We start from the raw sequence: 26,241 nt of genomic DNA, 5'->3' as shown, positions 1-26,241 counted from the left end.
ACATCAGTTCTCTTATAAAACCTTGTAATATGTTTGATATTGCTATCATGTTTAGAAAAGGACAATCACGTTGCAATTTTGATAGAATTATTGACGAAGTTTTGATGTGTTTTTTCAATTACTTTCAACTTTTGCCACCACAACCTAGTTCGTCCACCAGTATTTCAAATTCCTGCAGGATTTTATATGTATACTGTACCAGTTTGAATTTAGTGCTATTTTCCTCCAATTACATCATTAATATGGCGTCCGAAATATTTAACATTGTGTAACCCCCCATTTATTGAAGCCCTGGGCGCAACACCTGCTGATTGCTGACACACGACATGCTATGACATTGGCCAAATTCTGACAGGACAACAAGTAAACGTCAAGACTGTCAAGAATTGTCAAATCAATATGGCCACCTGTCTTGTTTTTGTCCAATTCCAATTTTAAAATGCAAATTATATTCAATAAAAAGTGGAAACAATATTAAAACCGTCGAATCAGCAGCCACCGTCTAACCATTCCTCAGTAACCTTTGAAGTTTCAACCGAAAAGTCTACGTAGGAACCATACATATGTAGTTAATTTTATGTCTGTTCCAACTCATAACTATTAAACAGGTGAGTATATGTTTTGTCATTTGAAACAATGATCATAGGTAATGTTTAAAATACCAACACCTCAAGGTCGCTTTGACAATAATCTTTTGAATCGGCAATTAATGCTGGCTATCAGTTTTCGAAATTAGAATCAATATTTATTTCTACTGCTTGCCTTTAAGAACGATATCTGTAGAATAAATTCTTATAGATTTTCAGTGTGTCACAAGGGTCAGTTCTGGCCCCTATTCTGTTTGTCTTAAATGTGAATCTGAGAGAAAGAAAATACAAAGACTTGTTTCTTGTTTCCCCTATTTCATGTAGATAACCATAATATCTATTTCTGTCGTTTTGAGAATATAGGTAAGGTAATGAGGGTTCTTTATATATGCATCATGCATGCACTTTACAGGTGATCACCATATATAAGTAAATTACAAAAACGTTAAAAGTTTTAATAGATTTGAAAGAAAGCAAAATGAAGTTACCAAATGTTGTTAAACATAAACAATAAAGACAAGGCGGGTTCCTAATAAAAGGGAAAATGAAATAAAGAGAGATAAGAAAGTTGAATATACACTTTTGGGGAGAACGCTTATGAATAAGAAATATGCAGTGAGCTAAAAGTTGCTCAACTTTTAGGTATATCTTATTCCATAAATTTCTCTGGGCATGTGTCTGTATGTCACAGTTATTCGGAGGTTTGACAGTCTTGTGTGTGAAAACCCCCTCATTATCAATCATTTTCTTTTGAAATTCGAAAAATTTGATTAAAAAAAAAACCTACAAACCTACTTGTTTTCAGCTCAGCTGCTAGGTTGATAGTTATTTTCCATCTAGCTTATTCTATAAAGGGGTACATTGTTATTTCACTTCTCATTTTATTCTATTTTATTTATAATTGTATCTACATTTATTTAATAAATCCACCTAAAAGTAATTATATTGCTTCACTGAAAAAAAAACAATGATATTGAGATTCCTAGACCTACTTCCAGTGTGTTTGGCAGACAACTCAAAAGTCTATCAGCGAAATATTTTTTTACTAAATAATATGCCTTTGATATCAAATCAAATCAAAATATACTTTACTGTCAGAAGATTTTGCATCCCATTGAAAAAGATTTGTAAGTATAAATATAAACATAACTAATGGTGTATAGATAAAAACTGGTAATTTACAACAGTTTGAATAAAACATGTACAATAAAAGTAAAATGGTATACATGTTTTTTTTAAATGATTAATTAAAATACTCTTGTAAGCTATAATAGGGTCTACAGCTAGCAAATTTCTAGCTGCTTTCTTGAATTGTACGTTGGTTAGATTTGCAGACCTTATGTCTACTCGTAAGTAATTGAATAATTTTCCAGCATTATAAAAATGGAATCCTTGATTAATGTTCAGTTTGGTATGGGAAGTTTGATATTAAATACGCTATTACAAAAAATAATAATAAACTTCCACTACAATTGTTCAGTTATTTTAGATAACCTTTGCCTGTCTGTTAACTCAAGATCCTTAAGAAGTAATCACATTTTGTCATTTGGGTTGCGATTCTACAAGACTAACTATGGCTCGATGGCATAAAGTTGTAGACTTCAGAAAAATTACAATACATACCTTTCAGAACTTGATCTTTTTAATTTGTCACATTTAAAATTTAAAAAAATGGCAAACAGACGACTTCATCCAGATATTGTTCTTTAAACTTCTGAATAGTCGTTTATTATTTCTTTTAATGATAATAATTTATTGTAGTGTTTCTACATGTCTTTTTTTAATCTGAATTCGAACTTCCCTGACTTGCCATTGGATTTTATTACAATTATATAATGTACTACTTGACAAATGAAATGCATACCTTTATTTATGAAATAATAACTTGACTCTAGGGTTTGTTTGCACATTGATGTAACATTTGGGACTTTGTTACAATGGGGAATGTTCCTCAATTTGGGTTATTACAGCAAATGCAAGTTTGAACAAAATAAAGTTGAGTTTAATTCATGAGTTTTTCAAATTCACTTCGAAAAGTATTCAAATTGATGTTTCATATTGGCAACAGCGCCTATATTAAGTTGAAATAATTTATACGTACCTAGATTATCTACTTTAAAAAAGGTAAAGTACCTTTATAAATCAACAATCAAGGCAAAATATAAATTATAGTTCAATACCACCTCCACAAGCCACATAAACAACAGTTGTTTTGTTATTTATTTATATAGGGGAAGCTAGGTTAGGTGCACAAAATGTCATATGTCACAGAATGTCTCGGAACTCGGAACTTAAGTAAACAGAACAGCGCGCCTCTGAAATATGTCATCTTTGTTTGTCTCATACAGGTAACAGATTCATTGTCCTTTATTAGCTATAACCGATGTTGCCAAATGGTGAAATAGAAACGAATGCCTTTAAATGTTGAATGCATTATTTCATTCCTCTTTTTTAAGTATTTAAATAATTTTTCAAAGAAAAAGGTTGAAATGATAAGTTTAAAATGCGTTATTTTAGAGCTTTTTTATGAAAACTACTTGATTTTCGTCAGGAGGAACATTCCCCATTGTGTAATGTACTTGACATAGTTACGTTTTGTTTTATAATTCAATTGATCATTAGTGTTGAATGTCTTTATGCTTGTCTTTTTAATATTTTTTCTTTTTTATGTTCCATTTGAAATATTATTAATAGTTTGTGGTGCACTGGACTGATAAAAATAAATAAGTTTAATTATTTTTAAGCAATTACAATAGTTTATCTCGAGGATCTCACTTGTTGCGTTCATAACTGAACTCTATTGCTTGACTGGTTTCTACAGTTGAAACTTTCTTGATGTACCATTTGGGATTTTAGAACAATTCGCTAGTGTACTTGACCGATAAATAAATAAATAATTAAATTCAGAGGTGGTATGTTTTTATCTATCGTTTTTATTTTTTGTAATGACCATTCCTGTACAATTTTTTTGTCTTCGTAGAAATAAAAGATCATTATTATTACCCACAGATGTCTAACATAATACCTCCACTCTTGAGTAATTCTCCGCCACCGTCCCCGTCTCCAGAGGAAGACGAAGATGATGAATTCGGAGATTTCACAGTAGCCAACGATCTATCTTACGGCTGTGATAGTAAGAAAAAAACCCCGCCAGAAATGAATTTATTCAACATCTTCTTTTCAGGTTTCTCACCGTTACCATCTCCAGACCTTTCGCCAGACCAAGGTTCCCCTTTCAGAATCCCAAACGAAAGTGCAGATAAGGAAAAACGCGAGAAAAGTGACCAGGAAAACGATGTATTATCCAACTGTGATTGCTCAAATCAAAATAAGACCTCAAATAACGATAATAAGCTGCTCGGTGATAAAATTAGTGAAAATGACGTGAAAGTTATCGACTTTGATAGTCTGAGTTTTTCCAATTGTGACGAAAAACTTTCTTTTTGTAATAGTCTTGATTCGGCGGAAAACGGTCATTTTAAACTCAACAACAATGACGATCCTTCGGGTAACCCTGAATTCACATTTGCGGACGATATTACGATTCTACGAATCAGTGAACGGTTGAAAACTGAGGATGTCGTGGACCCACTCGATTCTGGAAAAGTATTTTCAAATTGTTCGGACCAAATAAATAGCACGAATAGTTTGGATCCGGACACAAGTAAAAACGATACAGAATATCCAGAAAAGGTGAAAAAGTCTGTGTTTAATCAAGACGATGACCCGGGAGAAGGAAATATAGTAGTGAATGATTCAACAGATATAGAAGTGGAGGACATTTTTACTGCATCGGTTCCTAGTTCAGTTTCGGATAGAAACAATTCAGGTGGTAACTCAACCCAAAATGGGGTTTTTGAAGACAACAGTATAAAAAATATTTTCCCCCAAACATTGTTTGAACCTCAAGGTTTCAATAATGACAGCAAATTAGAAAACCAAAGTTGTTTTGATACTGGCTGTGAAAAGAGCCAGGAAACAAATCGGATATTTGAAACTGATTCAACAGAAGAAGAATTTGGTGAGTTTAGCGATTTTTCTAGCGGACTCGAAAACCTCGAGCAAAATCCTGTTTCAACACTTGAAACTTGTGATACGCCCCAAATCGGAGAATTAAACGAAAAATTATCTGACTTTTTCGTTGGCAACACTACATCACTTGCAGAAAGTTCCCCTAGTCAAAAACCTGTTCAGGATAGTGGACCACAAGAACCCCATATCGATAGCGACGACGACTTCGCAGATTTCACCTCGCATCAAGCCTTTCCGGAACCTAGTCATAAAATTACAACATCCCAGGATGACAAACAGGACGATTTCGAAGACTTTGGCGACTTCACTTCGACCGTATGTGATAACGAACCCTCTACAGTCTTCCAAACTGAAGAAGATGAATTTCAGAGCTTCGCCGACTTCTCACAATCCTCCAACTCAACTATTTCATTACTGGATGAAAGAGAAGCATTCGCCAAGGCTGAGCAAGCCGTCAAAGAAATGTTTCCAGCTATCGGGGATGTCGTGGAAGACTTCAGCTATTTTGAACTGGCTGAAAACGATTTTATTTTTAAGCAGTTGCAGGACGTGACAGACACCCCTGCTCTGAAGTATCAGTGGTCGAAATCTTCAGGACAGAAGGCGCTTCTGAAATCTCTCAACATTGATGCCAGGAACATTGTAAGTATTAGTATTGCACAGCGTTTCAGTCCATAAAATAACTTAAACTATCCAAAGGCTTCCCAACTCAAAATTTTAATATTAATATTTGTTCACAAAAAGGATTTGAAGCTTCAATAACTTCTAATTATATTCGATAGCAGGCTGTGCTATTATCTTCATGGCTCTACTCAAACTGAACGTTTTATCTTCTTGTTTGTTCTTTCATACGGTTAGAACGCCTTAGTGCAGGTATTTGTCCCCTCCTTACAAAACAAACATAGCTTTTCCCCACCAGAAAACATCAAACTCATCAAACAGTCGAACTGAACGTTTTATCTTCTTGTTTGTTCTTTCATACGGTTAGAACGCCTTAGTGCAGGTATTTGTCCCCTCCATACAAAACAAACATAGCTTTTCCCCACCAGAAAACATCAAACTCATAAAACAGTCGAACTGAACGTTTTATCTTCTTGTTTGTTCTTTCATACGGTTAGAACGCCTTAGTGCAGGTATTTGTCCCCTCCTTACAAAACAAACATAGCTTTTCCCCACCAGAAAACATCAAACTCATAAAACAGTCGAACTGAACGTTTTATCTTCTTGTTTGTTCTTTCATACGGTTAGAACGCCTTAGTGCAGGTATTTGTCCCCTCCTTACAAAACAAACATAGCTTTCCCCCACCAGAAAACATCAAACTCAGAAAACAGTCAAACTGAACGTTTTATCTTCTTGTTTCTTCTTTTATACAGTTAGAACGCCTTAGTACAGGTATTTGTCCTCTCCTTTCATCCAGATGTCTTTAGGTTAAGAAAGGAGAGGACAAATACCTGCACAAAGGCGTTGTAACTGTATAAAAGAACAAACAAGAAGATAAAACGTTCAGTTTGAGTAGGGTCAAATTAGATGTTATTAAAGCTTCAAATCCTTTTTGTGAACAAATGAAATCATCTATCTGTGTATGATTTTTAGTTGTATGGTCCATCTTGGAACCCTTCAATGCCTAGATTCGCTGCTAACTTGGGACTGCAACCGCTGGAACCCATCAGAACAGAACAGCCTACCTCTTCAATTCTCAAGCCAAGTCCATCCATCCCTCAACCTCAGAATGTCGACATTCCCAGTGCCCAATTTGATTGGATGGGGTCCGGTCTCGTGAATCCTCTGGATTGTGAGTATTCATCAACTGACTACCTGTCTTACATCTTAGTACAAAATTATAGCTGTAGTACATTTCTGATCCCTAATATTCTCGATGAATATTTTTCATGCTTGCTACGGATTCCCTCGTATGTATCTCCATCAATCCCTTGCGAAACCTATTGACCTAATGACCGATAATTTTCTTACACCTTGTAATTCGTTAATTTGGCCCATGTGTTCGTCAAAAGGCACACAAACCACTCTGTTAGATTTAGAGCAGTTGGTAGCGTCCCTAGACATCCCTAATTGTATCAATACCACCCATCCCAAGAAAGTGATACCTACCAACATCGAGCAGGATGATTGGGAACTGTGGTTGAAATGTGAGTATATTTGTCTCGGAGTAATACATAATTATAAAAATACTTGTTTCACGAGAGGGAATATATCTGAAACTGATTCTGACTTCGCAGTGATATCAGTTATGGATTTACCTAAATATTAAATCTTGTCTTCGGGTCATAATTCAAGCATTTACAAAAAAACCTCAGATCAAGACATTGAACAGCCAATACTACTATCTATAAATATGTCGGAACAAAATTGAATCTTATAATCCTGAAAATAAAATCGTCATTACTTCATTGTGTATTTCTTTCCATGCTATTACTTTTTCTTTGCTTTTTTATTTAGCTGTTGGTTTTTTCTTGTTATTTTTCTCCAATTCAGAGTTTTTTACGTTTTTCTCTCTTTATTTTGTCTTGTATATCTTTAAAATACTCTTTCCATCACTCCATTATTTTTCTGTCTCCTATAACTTCATTTTTCCATTCTTCTCTTTCATAATCAGGGTTATACAGTGCTTTTCAGATAAAAGTATCCACCTTTAATAACTTTTGTAATACTGGTATTTAGGCAAAATCCAAAAACACGTCAATTTATGTTGGAAGGGGCAAGCATTATGGCTTATTTAAACTTACTGGAAAAGCCACCCCCTCACCCCTAGCATCATCCATTTTTTAAAAATTACTTCTCATATTTTTTATGTAAAATTTGGATACTCCTCTTTGAGCTGATTTCAAAAATGTATAATACTTGTAGGTTAAAGTGGTTAGTTTATGAGATAAACAATTTTTCTTTTAATAGCACAAATTTTACTTATTTTTTACTTTCACCTTATTTGCCTGTAATAAAATGGGCTGTACAACAATTCAAACTCTTTAATCTTTTTAACTGTGCTATTTATTATGAAGTTACAATAAGTGTTCAAAATGAGTACCATTCACTTCCATACAATGGTATAATCTATTTTGAAATGCCTCTCTGACATTGCTTAATATGGCTGGATTTAATTGTCGACATTCATTTTCTATCCTCTCTCGTAAATCATCCAGAGATTCTGGTTGGGTAGCATAATCTTTTGTTTTTAAATACCCCCAGAAAAAGAAGTCTAGGGGTGTTGAATCCGGTGACCTAGGTGGCCACTCCATCATCTGCCCTCTTCTACCTATCCAACGAGCGGGGAATGTTTCGTTTAAAAACTGTCGGACAGGCATAGCATAGTGTGGGGGAGCTCCGTCTTGTTGAAATACCAGTAAATCTTCGGAAAGGTTATCATCATTTTCTATTATTGTTGTAATACGTGGGTCAACCCTTCCCTGAGTAACTCAAGATATGATTCAGCATTTAAATTTCCGTTGATGAAGAAAGGTTCGACAATGTGGTCACCTAGGATACCACACCAAACGTTTAACTTTTGGGGATGTTGTGTATGGAATTCACGCATAATATGTGGATCACTTTCAGCCCAATATCTACAATTATGCCTATTTACTAAGCCATTTAATGAAAATGAGCATTTATCAGAAAAGCAAATATTGTTTAACAATTGTGGATTGTTATTGATAAATTGCGTCATTGATTCGCAAAACTCTAGACGACGATCAAAATCATCTTCATTCAACTCGTGCACCAACTTTACTTTGTATGGGTGGTAGTTGAATTTATGTAGAACTCGGAAAACTGTAGAAGATGAAACACCGATCGCTCTACTTATTGTTGACAACGATTGGGGTTGTTGAGCCTCTAAGCTGACTTATCCTAAAATTGCCACTTGGATTGCTTCGTTATTTACGAGTCCCTCTCGCTTATGCACTTTATTGCAAACAGACCCTGTTGGTAAATTTCTCCATCAGTTGAATTACATACTTATGAGTTGCATGTCTTCCGTCATGTAATTCGTTAAATATTCTAGCAGCAGCTCTTGCACAATTATTATTTTGGTAGTATAAATCTACAATTTCAATTCTTTCTTGCAAAGAGTAAACCATTTCAGCGAAACAAAATAAATAATGTATCAAAGTACACTATCAATAGTTACTACAAATTCTAGTTGACAATGTCAAACTTTAATAAAAAGTAGAGTTTTTTGTTGTTTGGATTTTTGAAGTAGAATAAATAGCACAGTTAAACAGATTAAAGAGTTTGAACTGTTGTACAACGCATTTTAGTACAGGCAAATAAGGTTGAAAGTAAAAAATAAGTAAAATTTGTGCTATTAAAAGAAAAATTGTTTATCTTATAAACTAACCACTTTAACCTACAAGTATTATACATTTTTGAAATCAGCTCAAAGAGGAGTATCCAAATTTTACATAAAAAATATGAGAAGTAATTAAAAAAAAAAGGGATGATGCTAGGGGTGAGGGGGTGGCTTTTCCAGTAAGTTTAAATAAGCCATAATGCTTGCCCCTTCCAACATAAATTGACGTGTTTTTGGATTTTCCTAAATACCACTATTACAAAAGTTATTAAAGGTGGATACTTTTATCTGAAAAGCACTGTATATTGTTTCACTGCCCATTTTTCAATTTTCCTCACGCTTTCTTCATTTCATTCGCTGTTACTGCACTGCTTCTGAAGTGTTTCCATATTTTTTTTATATTTGCATTTTTCCTCCATTTTCACTACTGATGAATTTTCTTATCTCTTTAGCTCTACCTAAAGACGCCACCACCACGAACCTTTGTGATCCAACCAAAACCCTGGAAATACCAGCCAAAACTTCAGAGATTCTGTTCGATCACCCCAATCCCACTTCTGAAACCGTCTCCGATAACAAACCCGAAGATGCCGATGACTTCGATGATTTCACCTCGTATCAGAGTTCGGAGATTCAGCAAACTCAGGACTGGACGAACAGCTTACCCCTTAGAGAAACCTACATATCCAACACGACGCCTGAATCGATCGAAGCCTGGCTGCAACCCACCATCGTTACCCCCGAATTGCCGAGAAAAACTTCGCTTGTGGACAAAGAAAACTCGCCAGAGTTTGCTGATTTTCAAACTAGTAGCTCGGACGTAGTAGCTCGGCTGCAATCCACCATCGTCACCCCTGAATTGCCGAGAAAGGCTTCGGTTGTGGACGAAGAAAACTCGCCAGAGTTTGCTGATTTTCAAACTAGTAGCTCGGAAGTTGTTGAAGTTGAGAGTAAGTCGCTTGCAGCGGATACAAGCAAGCTGAAGTTCGATTTCGTTTCGGGCTTCAATGCAGGTGTCAAGACCGAGGACGTTTCAAACTTGGTGTCAGGTGTGGGGTCTAGCAGCGCAGAAGCTGGTTTTATAGATTTAAGTAGTCTGGGATCTCAAAATGATCAAGAAGTTGTCACAGCAACTGGGTCGTCACGAGCTGAGAATCTTCCACAGCAAGAAGAGGAAGATGAGTTCACCGATTTCCAGTCGTCAAAACCTCAAATTGCCAGTGCGGTGTTTGCACCAATAATGGAACCATTGAAACCAGTGCCCGTTTACCCTCAAACCACCCCTGCTCAGATAAACTGGCCGGATCCGGGAATAACCGAGGACGAGATAAAGAAATTCGAGGAAGTTTTCTCGCGCCCCATGCCTGCGCAAACGGAAGAACCCAAGAAACCTCCCGTAGCGCCGAAGCAACCCTCTCTGGACGACGAAGAGTGGACAGATTTCGTTTCGGTGAAAAAACCTTCGCCGGTTCACAAATTGAAAGCGAACGAAAGAGAGAGGACTTCCAGTCCAGATCTACCGCTGTCCGTGTTCAATTTGGGGAGCATCCAACCAGCGAAACAGCCCGTTCCTGTCATTACCCCCCACGGCTTGGTTCAGACGAAGCTACCGGTCACTGCCTCCCCCAAAAATCAACCGAGAAACGCGCTAAACTCCAAAGCGGCGTTCGCGCAAGCGCAACAATTAGCGCATGCGCAACAAGCGGCGCATGCGCCTTCAATTATAAGCGACCAGTTTGTCAACCAGGCATACAATTTTGCTTCGTTCGCGTCCAAGAACCAAAATAGCGTCCCTTCGAAGACTTCAAACTCTACAAATCGTAATTGGAGTTTCGCCAGCCAAGCAGCTCAGGACGATGACGAGTGGGGTGACTTCGTATCCAGTCCGCTGCCTCCGCAGCAACAAAACGGGCATGCGCCGCAGGCGAGTGGATGGAGCACCGGTACTAATATCATTACAAATCCGCGTCATTTAGTATCTACTAGGGTTTCTGGCAAAGGAGTCGTTTCTGGGTTGGTGTTACCGGAACTGGACTTTATCGCGCCAAAAGGTAGGACCGGCACTTCGAGGAAGAAATGACTAAAGGATCAGGTTATGTTGTAATTGTATATATAGCGGTGTACAGATTGCGAAAGGTTTTCTGTGTGCTGGGTGATCCATGGAAATAATGAAAAATCTGATAAGAATAATGAGTCATGATGAAAAGGTGAAAAAATTGGTACTGAAAGAGTGATGGAATAGACCGATGAATAAATATACTGGATTCAAACAATACAACGGAATAAACGGACAAAAAAATGCCTTCAAACTATTCCTGTTGTTTTCCTATCTCTTTTCATAAATTGAATGTTCATTTGCTTTAATGTGCACAATAAAACACGTGGTGATATTTTGGCCATTGATTCATCAAAATTTATTTTGGCTGCGACTTTTATTAAGGTTGGGATTTCATTTCGGAAAAAGAACAAATGAAATTTCCTACGAATAGCATATTTGGTGCAACCAATCATCAAGCTGAATTTGATTTCTTCCTTCAGTTTCAATGTTTTGAGAATTCTGTGAACAGGTCGCGTCGACACTTCAGTTAAATCACAGATTAACATATTTTCATTCCATTCACGGAGCCCACGATACACATTGTATATAATAGTGTTTTCTCCAGTGCTTGGTGCCGCCTCTCGCGAAATGCTTGTTGAAGGTTTACGTCTCAAATTGCTTTGACGCAACGCTGGACACTAATCTAGCGATGAAGTGTTTGGGAGCATTTGGATGTACCTTTTTTCTTCTGTTACTTCATTTATGAGTCTTCTTTTTTCTAAGATTTGACAGAAATGCAATGTCTTTTTAACCTCTGCTTCCTTTTACTTTTCTGTGAACAGAAATTTAGTCTTCTTGTTTACGTTGTTCTGTGCTTATCTTTTTTACTTTGTTCTGTGCTTATCTTTTTTACTTTGTTCTGTGCTTATCTTTTTTACTTTGTTCTGTGCTTATCTTTTTTGTTCTGCTCGTCAACTCATTTGCATTGTCTTTTAACATTTTTTTGTCCATTCCACTGAAATTGCTTCAGTGTTCACAAAAAACTTCTGGTTATTGATGTCACTTATAGAGGTTAATTGTTTCTTGAGTTCAAATCTAAAACAAATAACTAATGCACATGCTTTTATGTATTTTCATCTTCAATCCTCAATTTTTCCTTACTTTTCACAATTTTTCACAACTTTTACGTTATGATTCAAAAAGTCAGAACTTTTCGACCATTGTTGAATGTGTTTTTTGAAATTGAATAAAATATTTCTAGCGGAGAAGACATTCAAATAAAACGATGTCTATATGAGGTAGGTTAGAGAGATCTGAATTATAAAAAGGCATAAATTCATCACATTCACAACAGTATTCACTATTTTGTTATGTGATTGTAACTGGACTCACGAATAATCATTCTACTGCTAGGAATTCCGCTTTGAAAGGGTAAACATCGTTAATCCTTTGCTTGTACAGGTCTTCTGAAGATATATGAGGGTTGCCATACAACAGCAACTGTTTATCTTATAAACCCGTTTCAGCCCAATCCATTAACTTGCTAAAATAAATAGAATGTATATCAGATTCTTCTTCAGGGCTCGCAAAGTAGTTTCTTCGTGTTGGTACTATTCTTTTGTTTCATGTCTTTTTTTTATTTTATCTAATATGTCTGATGGTTTCTAAAATAGTAATAGTATCAACACGAAAAAACTACTTTTCAAGCCCTGAAGAATTCAAATGAATTCGAAACGTCGGCAATGAAACAATTGTTTTTTTGGCGAAAAAACTGATCCTGTTACCTAACCAAACTTTCTTCAGAAAAATTATTGAATCGCCAAACTAGTTAACTGTAAATTTCATCGAAACTCGATTATTTCTTTGAATCAAGCTTTGAAGACTTTTGAAAAAGTATTGGAATTGATGATTTCCATGGCTCACTCTGCTCCATAAATTGAAATGTATATTTCGTTGGATGTTTTTATTCACTGAAGTATCAGTCGACTATGATGGCTATGTTGACATTCATTTCATTTATTTTTATCTATTTATTTCTATATTAGGAATGAAAACAAGATTTCTTTCAATACAATTCAAAGAGTTTATTTTTATTTTAATATAGATGGTACTTTTCAGTATATACTTGTAGAGTCAAACTTTAAGAAAAATCTATGTCTCAAAGAGTTCTGATGGTTGTATTTAATTTTTTCTTTGAGGCAAAGGTGTTCGTTAAACCTGTTTTTTGAAGATCGCCTTGTTCGACCAATATATTTTATTATTGACGATTCTCAACAAGAATTGTGCACTTGAACTGTATTGAACCGATTCGGCTCAACGGCATATATATAATTTTCTTGTAGACTGTCATCTTACTGACAACATTCGGCCAATTTTTCCATTTTTTGGTAGATGATTACACTGTTTTTGTGACTGTTGGGTACAGTGTTATTTCTGTTTGTTGTTTTTACTAACATATCGTGCCTTAAGGTTTTGTTTGTCTACATTTTAGCAATTACATCTGAATATACATTTTATTCAATTTTTATGACATCTGGTTTTGTTTCAATAGTATGTATACTAGGTAAAGTCTGTATATAGAATCTTTTCTGGTTTTAGATGCCGCATGGCAAACTTAGAAACGTGAATTATGAGTATTGGTAAATTAAACGTGCGATTGTAGTGGAAATTGTGATAAATAACGTTGATGGAGATTTGTACAAAAAGTTTTGTTGTACTTTCTATTGATATTATAGTATACATGGTATGGAGGAAACCTGAATGAAAATTAAAATTCCTTCAAGTACTTAATATTTATTTTCTCAGATTGTTTGAACAATTAGAAGGCGACAGAGCATAACATTCTATAGTGTACTGAAAGTTTCAGAAACAACAGTTTTGATTTTTTTTTCAATATTTTTTCTACTCTGACAAAGTTCTTGGTTAATAATCTACCTCTTCAGAATTTTATGCTTTTTCGATCTTCCATTGAAACAATCTATCTTTAAGATGTGAAAAAGTATTGTTATTTATCATTCCCAATGTTTAATAAAGAAAATAATTTTGTTTTATTTCTGTTTTTTTTTGTTTATGAGCTCTCAATTCGTTTTTTTGAGAGAAAACAAATTTGATATTTTTTTTTAAATTATGTGAATTTTGATTCACATCTAGGCTATTAAAAATGAACTTGAGTAAAAAAATAGCCCGAAGAAGCCATTGTATAGTGGAAAACGAGTTGCCTTTTTGTAAAACTATTGAATCTCTGTATATTTTCACACGCTTCATATTAGCTTTATCTGTATGTTTGTACCTCTTCTTTCTCGTTTGAATGCCCGGGATCTGTATTTGACAGAATTATCGACATTATTGCTTTATCTATTCGCGGGCAGATGGCGTTGTACGAACACATATTATTTAATAGACGGCTGATTGGTCCCAAAGTACAAAAAATATGGCACAAAGTGCCCACGTTTTTTTCACAATAATAGTAGTATTTTTCGTTCGTTATTGTTTAAAGCTTATTTAAAAAAATACATTTTTAACTTTTTAGTTCGATGTTCTTCAAAAGCGTGTTTTTTTAGTTTTTTTATAATGAGTTCCTATAAGTTTCAGCCTTCCATTTACAGACGTGCTGTGTACACTCAAAAGTGGCACTGCTTCACGTCAAATTGATATCCATTTTCAATGATATTCACATTCGGGAACATATGGTTCATAAATTAAAAATCAGTAAAATAGGAGTGACAAATTTTGATTCATGCTTCATCTATCAACATGTGTACAAAGTTAGGAGAATCTCCTTTCTCGCGTTTCACAAAGCAATAGCGAATCTGTTTGAACAAACGCCAGAGTTTTTATGCACTTTGTATACAATAAACTATCCCTAGATACAAAGTTATGCAGCTTTCACAAATAATTTCAAACAGCAAATTTGGAGACATTTATACATAGAACACCGACATAAGTTATGTCGATGACATAGAACGTAAAACTGAAAAAGCAAACAGTTGAGCTAATGACTAATAGATGGCACGTAAATGGTAAAGTATATTTTCAAGCGGATTGAATAGGTGGGGCAGGCAAATTATAGTAATGAATCTCTTAAAAGTAACTTTTTGGAAAAACTGGTAATCCTCAAAATGATTGCTGACATAACAGACCTTTAAAAATGTTGTGACCCATTTCGCGTCCAAATGACTTTGTGTTGACAACATTGGACTGTATGTCACATTGCGGCAAATCAAAATTTGTGCCATCAATCTAACGATTACATTGAAAAATTAAATACTAATATGTGAATGCAAATTTTCAAATTATGGGTAAGTTATAAATTCAAATAGGCAGCAAGATGTCTTGTGTTGGATCGCCCCTCTTTATAAATCCGAATTTGAAAATACGCGCCATTTTTCTCATCCGAATCCGTAAATACAAACAAATCCTTTTGAAACCTTTTATTTTTTTACGACCAATGTTTGTAAATACTAGCACTCGGAAATGACTGTAAACTACTTCGACGACATAAATATTTATTTCCATATGCGAAACCATTACAGGAAGTTGAAAAATGTTAAAAGTACAATCGATCTTTCTCCTCCCAAAGGTTTCGCTAGATCCTGTTCGAATTCCTCCAACTCTGAACGATCGTTCAAGATGTGTACCATGGATCATAGGTATGAGAATAATCATGTCACTATAAGCATTATAATTCGTGCAAACATTTTCTTTCAGTCACTCCAAGACGTGTTCTCACATTCCAAATCACAGTAATTTTATGAAGAAGCACTCTTGTCTGGAATCTCCAAAGACTGAAAGCGTCGGATCTTTGAAATCTGCAAGTTTGCCCCCTAGGCCTACAACAAGGCGGAACCCTTATGAAATGCCTCGAAAATTACAGGTACGTAACAAAATGTTGGAGTCTACAGGGTGGCTCAAAAAAGGGTGACGTATCAAAGTTGTGTTTTTTTATGGGACACCCTGTATTTCGTTACACTTTTAAATAGGGCAGGAGAAATAATGTGCTGTCATAAAAGATATTATGTACCGAAATTATAACCGATCTCGAGTTATTGATTTTTTTATAAAAATGCTGGGTATACAGTAGGAAATTGAATAACATTAAAATGTATAGAAATCATCCCTTCGAATTCTGACTAAGCATAAAAGAGGTTTTGGGCTATTGATTTCGATAAAACCCGTTTCTAAATATTATACAGAATGTTGAAAAATCATTGTCACTTTTTAAAATTTCGAACAAAGATAACTATGTTATTTCAAATAAAACACACTGTATTTTTTGGGTCTGAACGATATAAAATTCAATTATCTTTCATTTTGGGATTCCCTACACCTAACCTAAATAGTGTTTCAGATATTTGCTTTTTCAAATAGTTCTTCTTCCCCACACGTTGACAGACCATCTAATTTGGTAATCCAGAGTGCGGAAATAAGAATCCTTTGTTATGAAAAGTAGATTAATCAGAAAATGAAATGGAATCCAAAATATGTTCATCCTCAATAGACTTATCCAGAACCCATAGACAAAACTCAATTCGTCGATTGAAGTCTATTTCATATAATTCCTAGTGCATCTGAATACGGTACGGATGACATTTGTATTTTTTTAATACCCTAGAAATGCTTCGTCTGTCTCGATCTTACGTTGACTCGTATGAGGGTTTTCTATGATTGATCCCATTATGAGAAATTAATTTTTCTCATTTCCAACGATGGGTTCTTGTCTATTTGCCTTTTCATAAGCTACACTTCCAGTCCTACGAAATTCATGTAGCAAAAAACCAACCAGATTGTTTGGATGATTCCGGTCTGGATATTTTTGGGCATACACCCTCGACGCCAAAAGGCCGATCCAACGGAAAAACAACAACTTATGCTGCGCAGAAATCTGAAGTAAAACCAGTTTTTAGTCCATATAGGACGAAACTGCAGTAACGATAGTTACAAATAAAAGTGGTGAAAACATAGAAAGTTTGATTTCTTATGGTTCATAAAACCATCTGCTACACATACCTACAAAGTAGTAGGTTCACATGAGAAGTAAAGGTATGGCGTTTTCACCTATTTGAGTTATTCCCGATTTAAGCTAACTCTTGTCGATGTATTTTGACCGAATAGAGAGAGCGAATAACTTTTAGCAGGAATGACAAATCTGAATAAGATTAGTGCGTACAAAACATACCTGAAGAAATAAAACTATGAGGCATGCTCGAAAAATAATGTTACCCTATCAAAAAATATGCTTCGCTATTGTGAGGAGGAGTTAAACAAATATTAATTCCATCTTGGCGTAGCCATTAGCGCAAATAGATGCGTGTTCAGTTATTAATGTATCGTTTCGTTTCTATGAATTACGATAGACAGTTGTGACAACAATCATTTATTCAGTAAAAAATCCTATCCATGAACATCAAATAAACGATGTAAAACTGTCAAATGATAGTAAACGTCATACATTGGTTGGTAACAGCCATGACCTCTGACTTTATGCCTCCAACTGTCAACTACGAACTGCCTTATGAAGTACTGTTCCATCAGTCTCGTTCCCTGTACTAGTTTGTACAGGTTCCGTGTTGGGTGTTCATTATATTCTTCTGGACGTAATTTCGTACGTCCATATATTGCCTGACTCCTGTGATTCAGTGCCTCACATTCGCATAAGATGTATAGAGCTGTTTCTATCCCTTCGTTGCATAATCTGCAGCTGAGGTATCCGTTGTACAGCCCGATTTCATTGAGGTGTCCTCTAAGCGGACAATGACCGGTTAGTAACCCTGTAATGATTCTGAGCCGATCCCTACTATATTGAAGTAGTTCTTCAGTTGTTTTCTCGGACGGTTCCCTAATGAAGGTTCTACTGTGTTTGTTGCCAGTTACTTTTGTCCAGTATTCTGTGTGCTTCTTGGTCCATGTCCTAATCTGGTTTCGTATCAATGATTTTGGTTCAGGACCTATATATGAAGTTGATGATCCGCGTCTAGCGCATTCATCCGCTTTGTCATTACCTGTGATTCCTGAATGCTCTGGCACCCAGTACAAAGTTAATTTGTTCCTGTTTGCAAGTTCATTAAGTTCATTCAGTTCTTCATGGCATTCCCAGACCAGTTTTGATGTCACCTTCGGGTTTGTCAGAGCCTCTAGTGCGCTCTTGCTGTCTGTAAAAAATTGGTCCGCTCATTTCTTTGAGGTCTCAATTTAATAAGCCTTGCACACTGCAAGATAGCATACACTTCCGCCTGAAAGACGGATGTGTATAGTCCTAGCAGATAGCTGTAGTTTAAATTTCTATCCGCTCGGTATATTCCAGCTCCCGTTCCATGTTTGGTCTTCAATCCATCTGTATACCAGGTGTTTTTTCCAAACATGTTTTCGGGATGACTAATGGTCTTCTACTCTTCACGGCTTATTATTTTGGCCGTGAAGTTTGTGTTAAAGGTGTACTTCGGTGACATGTGGTCCGTGCACCTCCCCCATTATCACAAAGTGTAAAGGAGGTAGATTCAGGAGTGTCTCCAATGCAGCTGTTGGGGTAGTTCTCATTGCTCCCGTCATTCTCAAACATGCAAGTCTTTGCACCTTGCCTAGTTTGTTGATGGCGGTCGCCTGCTTCATCATTGGCCACCAGACCAGAGATGCGTATGTTATCATGGGTTTAACCACCATCGTGTATAGCCAATATACCATGTCTGGTTTCAGCCCCCATGTTTTTCCATAGGTGCGTCTGGCGCGCATCAGTGCTACCTCCGCTTTCCTCTTTATCCTGTCCAAGTGTTGGTTCTAGGCCTTCTTACAGGTCACTGTCATTTGAATCATCATATGCAGAGGCTCGGACTGTCGTAAAACAGTCTGTGTCGCCTCTGTTTGGAAAATGATGAAACAGCAGAGCACATACTTTCTGGCTGTCCCGCTGGGGACCGAATCAGGTTTGTAGAGTTCAGCAGAGCCGTACTCTTACCCATCAGACCTAAAAGACCACTTACCATACAAACTAATCGGCTTCGTTGAGAAGCTGGGTTTATAGGTGTGAGTCACAATAAACCCTTGCGGGTTGCGGTAGAGGGTCGAATAGACCCACTCACTTTGGACCTAACCTAACCTAACTCACATTTGTATAATTATGTGTCTTTGATGTACTGAGTGTAGCGCTATCACCCAAGCAAGAGCAAACGATGAATATGCATTCTTTTCGACTCAACTATGATTGATTTTCCCATCAAAATACTCTTTGTTAGAATTTAAAATATTCTGGGTATATTCAAATTGATGTATCCGTCAAATATTGAAAATATATCAAAAAGACTAAGGTGAGAACTTTTTTCAAATACCAATATATTTAAATTTCTCCTGGAATTCTCATCAATGATCTTTGTAAGGTTAGGGCAAATCCAGATCGCAGCCTACGGTAGCGCTTCCTAAGAAAAAAAGTACAGCAAAATCATCAGAAATTCTTCAATCCAAATCGAAAAAAAACGGCAAAAACGAAAGAATCAGTAGGAATTTGCCTCCGTCCAACGAGATGACACCTTCAAGCACAACGTCCAGCAACAGAAGTAACAGACTGTGTTTATGCGGTGATGAAATCTATTCGAGAGTCAACAACGTAGTAGACGAAAAAATAGAGACGGAAGGACACAACACAAAAGATGATAATAAAAAGAAAAACTCCGGTAGAAACACGGCAGATAGTAGTTACTCCAGTTCTAGGTGAATACGGTCAATATTATTTTTTAACACTTTCAATCCACATATGATTTGTTCCAGAGTTGAAGAGCACGAGTATTTACAGTTTTTACTGAGGATTACTGAGGATATAATAGTCAACAACTATTTTCGGAATATCGATATTGAGAAAGTGTTTAAAAATCACATCGAATTAAACAAAGGCCGACTGGACATGGTGAGTAATACTAAAAATCTGTTAAAAAAATCTGTTGAAATCTGTTTTTTCCGTTAACTTAAGACATCAGTGAATTCAGACACTCATTTTTGACGTTTTTCGGTTATTTGATTGAATTTCTGTTGTTTCTATCACTGGTCGAGAAATATGCAGTGAACTATACGAATATGAGACGTTTTTGAAAAATGGCAGAAACAAATCCTTTAATTGTTTTTTACCGAAAATAAGATGGTGGCTGCCGCCTTCCACTTGAGCGTGAAAGCGTGTAAACAATGGTAACAGTGAAGCATTAGTAGTTGCACAATTAATACGCACGGGAGGGTCATCAAAGGAATATTCGTTATCATGATTATTTGACATAAACAATTAATAACGTAATTTTTGCTTTCAAACATATTTTACATAGTTGACAAGTAACAAGGGTTATTTTTTGTCTGTTTGTTCCAGCAAAGAATGAAAGAACACGTCGCAGATCTAGCATCAGAGCTGAACATCCCCTACAACAGCCAGGAAGCCAAAAAGAACAAGTTCAGTCTCGCCAATTTAGTCGTGAACCCGCTTCCAATCGTGAACATCGATCCGTTTCAAAACTGTACCGAATGTTCATCTCTGCGCGCTTTGGACGTTTCGGCGAACTTGTCGCTCGGAGCAGAGTTGGAATGCTACGGAAGAGATAACTGTAAACCTGCCGAATCCGAAGAAACGTTTATCAACAGGAGAAGTCTCGGGAGGGTGTGTTATTACCTAGAGTTTTATCTTTCCTGGTATCATGTGCAAAAACCTCACACCTGACACCACTTGTCATGACCGATCCCTTCGAGCGGTGAAAGAAATCTTCATAGGTTTTATTTGCACGAGTCCTTGGAATTCCTAGCTAATACTATACATTTTACCACTTAATCAGAGTTAGACACTTAAAATAACCATTTGATGAGTAATTGGCAAAAATTCATATCTTTAAAACCGTGCTAAAGTCAATGAATCCTCACATAATATATTCACGTATGAAATGTTTTTCAACAGTCTATTTCCAAAGATTACGATTTTTTAAGTCTTATCGGAATTTGTGTTCGGTTTTTCAACAAGTTATTAAGACTATTGTCCCACTAATTACTAGAAAATTTTCAAAGCTAGATACATACATCTCTATTGAAATCTGTGTTTCCGTTAACCAGCTGTCGCTTGTCTAGAAACGACAACTCTCAAAAGTCTCAAAAGGGCAGTGAAAATGGATCGTCCGGCCTGTGGCTCAAACCAACGTTTCATCTAGCTGTCGATTGAATAATTGAAAGAAACTACTCATGCCAACCTAGCCGGCTACCGTCCTGCAGAACATCATATCATAACAGCAAAACATCGTTGAGTATCGCGCGAAACATCACAGCGCCACAAAGTCTAATTATTTTATTCTAGCGATGTGAACATTATTACTGCAGCTTACATACTGGCATTCATGGATTACCAATCAAGTGGTATAAACAAATTTTAATGTAATGCTATAGTTGAAAATCAAATTTATGGGGTATTCCAGGAAACTTGATTGTTTTGATGCCCTTCACCGTCCATACACGAGTAAAAAGTATTTTTGAGGAAAGAAGGGGTTACAAAAATGTTGAAAAATAACTTTGTTGTTAATTCAAAAGTATTCTGTTTTCAAACGAATCAAAACAGCTACCGGCATGCGTCACAGCATGTTCTATGGGCTATATGGGTATACGCTGTAAGCGAGCGGCTAAACGTAACGGGCGCCTGCGCGATTTTCCTAGAACCCCGCCACGCACCCAATTCGTTTTTATATGGGAAGGCACCCTGCGTGAGTAGCGTTACAGTTGAAACTCTAAGTGTTGCAAGGGACTCTCGGCAGTCACTAATACCCGGCGCCCGGTTTCAACGAACATGGATACTAGGGGGTGCCCTGTACTATAGGTAAAGTCTCCCTTGAGTATTAGTCTCATCCATATTCAATTCAATTTTTGTTTTTGTGGAAACAAACTTGATATTGTATTACAAAAAATACGGAGGAGTTAACATTAACATCCTTACTAACTTAGTTCATTACAGGTTACCGAATGTACAGAACCATCGAATTCGATAGAAACCATATTGAATCCTTCTTCGAGGTTTGCTTCTCGGGCAACGCTTTCCACTCTGGGTAACGATACTTTGTCCAATGTCGGAAATGTAGAAACTCCGTTCTTGTATAATACGGTGAATACCTCTGACGATTTGAAGTTTGTTAAAAGGGTTTCGCCAGACGAAAATTTCAATATTAGAAAAAGTGATGGTGAGTCTGTAGTTAGTGACACTTCTTCAATCAGTATCATCATATACATTCATTATGTGGGGTGTTACAAGGTACCACTTTCAATGCGATTTTTCAAACATGCTAACAAAATTGTATATAATTTCTAGAATAGTTTTTTTTCGCCACTTTTGGTACTTAGAGGGTATGTGAAAATTGAATTTTTCGCAGAGATAAATAAAATATGAAATCATATTGATTGGCCTTAATTGCCACCTGGCTATCGGAGAAACAATACGTAGTGTTTAGCAACAACTTCTGCCTGAAACACTGTTGCGTTCTGTCCGAGGCTAAGTGTGATTGTCGTATTTGCTCTGCTACCATATAAGCCGGCTCCTAGTCCTTCTTGGGTTTCTGTGCCGTTTGTATACCAAGTTTTCCCCGCTTCAACCGGTGGGTCGTTTTCCCAGTCTCAGCTTGGTGTGATACTTTTGGAGCACTGGCATTCGCAGTATTGGATCTGCCTCCAGTTACAGTTTCAGGTTTTTTCCCGTGCGACTGACTGATCGGAATTGGTTTCTGAATCAGCCTGGATGACACTATTAGGGCTTCTATTTGAATAAAGATATAAAATGGTGGAAGGTCAAGCAGAACCTCAAGAGCTGCAGTTAGGGTCATTTTCATGGCTCCTGTGACACTCTTGTCCACCATGTTTAGCCACCATATGTTATTATGGGTCTCACTACACTTGTATATAGCTAATGTATCATTCTTCTCTGTATCTGTAGAGTAGGGAGGGTGAGTGTAAGCATACAGCACTTAGGCCACATGTGACAAGGAGTTGTCCTCCTAAGTAGTCGTCCATCCTGTCCTTTCCAGTTGGATACATCTCCTTTATATAGGCAGGTGTAGGCCAAAACACACACTCTCTTATTGACGATAACTCCAGGCACTCGCATAGGACATGCCTGACAGTCTTCATCTTCCTGTTCACACATCCTGCATAGAGGTGTGTCCACTAGACCTATATTATGGAGGTGTTTCCTTAGTTGACAGTGGCCAGTCAGAAATCCTACTGTTAAGTGTAGATTTTTCCTGACCATAGCCAGATATTTCTTCGGCGCTAGCTTCCCAGAGTCGCACAAGGTGATCCTGGCAAGATTGCATCCTTTGAGTCCATCCTATCTCTTTAGGGATTGAGCATGGGTGTAACATTTGGCTGGTTCCGCAATTGTCGAAGTCATCAGGCTGTAGGTGCCACTGGGTCCTAAAATTCTTAGTCCAGCCGCTTCCTTGGTTAAAGAATCGGCAATGCGATTACCTTCACTTTTGTCGTGTCCTCTAACCCACCCCAGGATAATGTTATTATCTACCGAGGATTTGGCTAAATCTTGGTGGCACTCTAGTACTAGCCCTGAGGTAACACGTTGTCTGTTCAAGGTTAATAGGGCTTGTCTGCTGTCAGTGCAGAAAGACTCAGTGTTTTGATAACATATAATTGTTCAGTAATATTACTATACTATGAATAAAATAAAACTAGGTTCATTACAGATATATCGCTCACGGAAAAAGAGAGAAAAGTTTCTACCGAAGAAGAAATTATTTTCGAAAAACTCAATAACAATAACAATGCAAGCTTTGGTGATGCGATGGAGACAAGTATAAAAGCCCACCAATTCGACGTTATAGAGAAAATATCGACTCGAAATAACGAAAACTCTTCGCCAGCCTTCATTTTCTCACAAAATATCGTGAATGAGCTGAATTTGAAATTCACAGAGAGCAAATATATTCAAACCACGGATTCGCTTATTCTAATGAAGGACGCAGATACGCAAGCTGAACCAATTACCACCGAGTCGTTAGATGACCAAATAAATACTAAAGATGACAAAGGTACCCAAGTGAACGTTATACAGTGCGATAGAAAGTGTGGGAGCAGTGAAGTAATACTGAAAAATCACCAGATCGAAGAGGAGTACGTTTTGATACAGTCACCAGTTTATGTTTCGAAACAAGCATTGAGAAAAAATGATACGTTGTCGCCGAAGTCGCCCAACCGGATGGAGCTAGTGAGTAGTAAGAAAAGGTGATGATACTTTTCATAGAGTAATCATTTTTCAGCCTATTGCTGAAAAAATCCAGTCTCCTGTGATAGATAAAAGCGAAGACGTGTCCGTAAAAGAGTCGTCGTTCATTCATCGAAGCCAAAAATCTCTCGATTTATCTGACTACGCAGCAGACATAAGCCTCAACCGAGACGACTCTTTTCACGCGAAGCAAACCGATTTTACGAAATTATTGAGCTCTGACTACGACCTGACACCGGAACGAGACAACAGCACCACCGACAAGTACCACCATCTTTTAGTAGACGCATCTACCAGTTTTTCCAATGTTGGTACTGAATTGGAGCAGAGTAATTTGTTGTTGTCGGATAAATACGCTTTATTCAATAAACGGGAATCGATTGAAGGTGAGTTATATTGTCCCTAGTGGGCGTAACTTGTATAATTTCGTCCAGTTAGCCAGACTATTGGATAAAATTAACAAAATTTTATTGAAGTCTGAAAATAAGTTATACTTTTTTGAAATGGTCGTTTTTGTTTGTTATATTTTATTTTTGAATGTATCTGGGGTTATTTCGCCATCTTACTCATGGAATACGTAAGAAAGTATCTGAAAACATTGCTCGAAAAAACTGTGGCCCAATTCAAACACGTGTTACTTTTTCAAGTAGAAGTCCCATTTTTTAGTATTTCGATGAATTCTCAGTTTCTCATCAAAGATATACGCTTATTGCAAAAGTACTTCATTCTCGATTTTGAAAAAATGTAGTTTTATGTCATGCAATTGACTGATGCTTGATTAAAATCCATAATAGTTTCCTCAGGCGTGTTCACACTGACTTAATTCTACCTATTAGCAATTTGGTTATTAAGAATTATATAGAGTAGTCAGAGCTTAAAATTCTTTCCTTTTTTTTTAGGAAAACCTTTACAAAACCTCGACTTTTATTACTTGTCCAACAGCGAATCCGTCAAAGATGACAGTTACGAATTCAGAAACTACACGATTTCTTCGGACAAAAATAACGTTGTCAAATCGTTCAGTTATTGCATCAACGGGTCATTAGATAGCGGAACAATAGCTGGAGGAAATTTTATGAAGACGGAGATGTCTTTAGACGATTACGAGATTGGACCAAGGTCTGCTGTTGAAATGAGGGACGAAATGGAAAATAGTTCATCTGCTACAATGTCTGTCAGGTGCGTACTGGTTTCAGAACAGAATATTTATCGATATTAGATCCTTTGTGGAGTATTTGGTAGAACACTTGTAAACCAGAGTTCTGAGTTGAATTCATACTGTCAGATGCCATTTTAATTTTTTAACCCATCCAATTTTTAAACTATTTTCGAAATTTATTGAAATAACAATAATAGAACTTAGTTTTGAATGCTTTTCTGTTTGTCTCCTGTTATGAAAATGATATTACTCTCTTTCGGGATATCCCTCAGAAAAAAATATCGTTTTGAAATATTGCCAATATAAGTTACAGAAAAGATATGGTCATCACTCGCTCGTTGAAGAATATTCTATTTTTTTTGACTATTGTTGGGTCAGTAGACAAAATGATTCATAACTCACACCTGTAGTGCTTGTGTTTTGTTCTTAAAAAAAGATAACTTTTCAGTTTGCCCTTTATTGCCATTCCAGCAGATTCTTTATCAATTCGCCCTTGGTAACCACCTAAAAACAATGAGAAGCATTCACTCCTCCATAAAAAATTAACTCTTAAAGAATACTTTTTGAAGTTGTATTGAAATTTTTGCTTTTCACCTCGAATATGTTGTGAAATAAACTCCAATCAAGAAGGGAATAGCTGAATTTATAACTTTCCGTTTTATTTTCAGATCTTCCAAAGAATTCAGTGTTGGAGAAATAATTTCGAGAACGAAAAGGTCATAAGTTGATTAAATCTCTCGTGTACATTTTTTGAATTTGGTGATTGTTGAATTGTTATGAAACGTTCTTTTATACCAATAAAGAGTAATCAATATTGGTTTGTATACTTTTGAAAATTATTAAATGAGATCATTGATATATATCAAATATATAGAAGTGGCCCCAAGATATAACCT

General features: G+C 36.5%; 2 protein-coding genes across 3 annotated transcripts; both read left to right on the top strand.

The window, feature by feature from the left end:
• The first annotated feature begins 365 nt into the window (after positions 1 to 365).
• Positions 366 to 12,724, top strand: Afti (Aftiphilin). Its single transcript, XM_023165514.2, has 5 exons — positions 366 to 608; positions 3,597 to 3,720; positions 3,772 to 5,261; positions 6,214 to 6,412; positions 9,379 to 12,724. Exons 2-5 carry the CDS (start codon positions 3,597 to 3,599, stop codon positions 11,004 to 11,006), a joined length of 3,441 nt encoding a protein of 1,146 aa, XP_023021282.2. The 5' UTR covers positions 366 to 608; the 3' UTR covers positions 11,007 to 12,724.
• A 2,386-nt stretch (positions 12,725 to 15,110) lies between these two features.
• LOC111509711 (uncharacterized) lies at positions 15,111 to 26,162 on the top strand. Of its 2 annotated transcripts, XM_023165505.2 has the most exons (11): positions 15,111 to 15,262; positions 15,544 to 15,613; positions 15,672 to 15,837; positions 19,336 to 19,661; positions 19,719 to 19,854; positions 20,302 to 20,586; positions 21,916 to 22,138; positions 23,648 to 24,168; positions 24,221 to 24,572; positions 25,086 to 25,365; positions 26,014 to 26,162. In XM_023165505.2, the coding sequence occupies exons 1-11, from the start codon at positions 15,259 to 15,261 to the stop codon at positions 26,066 to 26,068; spliced, it is 2,418 nt and encodes an 805-aa protein (XP_023021273.2). In that variant the 5' UTR covers positions 15,111 to 15,258; the 3' UTR covers positions 26,069 to 26,162. The 2 variants fall into 2 exon arrangements, with proteins under 2 accessions (XP_023021273.2, XP_023021275.2); XM_023165507.2 differs by lacking the exons at positions 15,111 to 15,262; positions 15,544 to 15,613 and having other exon boundaries at positions 15,699 to 15,837; positions 19,331 to 19,661.
• The last annotated feature ends 79 nt before the right edge of the window (positions 26,163 to 26,241 follow it).

This window comes from Leptinotarsa decemlineata, unplaced genomic scaffold (genome assembly GCF_025532065.1).
Source record: "Leptinotarsa decemlineata unplaced genomic scaffold, Ldec_3_MD MMD2_tig00000251_RagTag_RagTag, whole genome shotgun sequence".
Taxonomy (NCBI): domain Eukaryota; kingdom Metazoa; phylum Arthropoda; class Insecta; order Coleoptera; family Chrysomelidae; genus Leptinotarsa; species Leptinotarsa decemlineata.
Note: the sequence above shows the minus strand (reverse complement) of the source record. Positions and strands in the feature narration are given on the sequence as shown.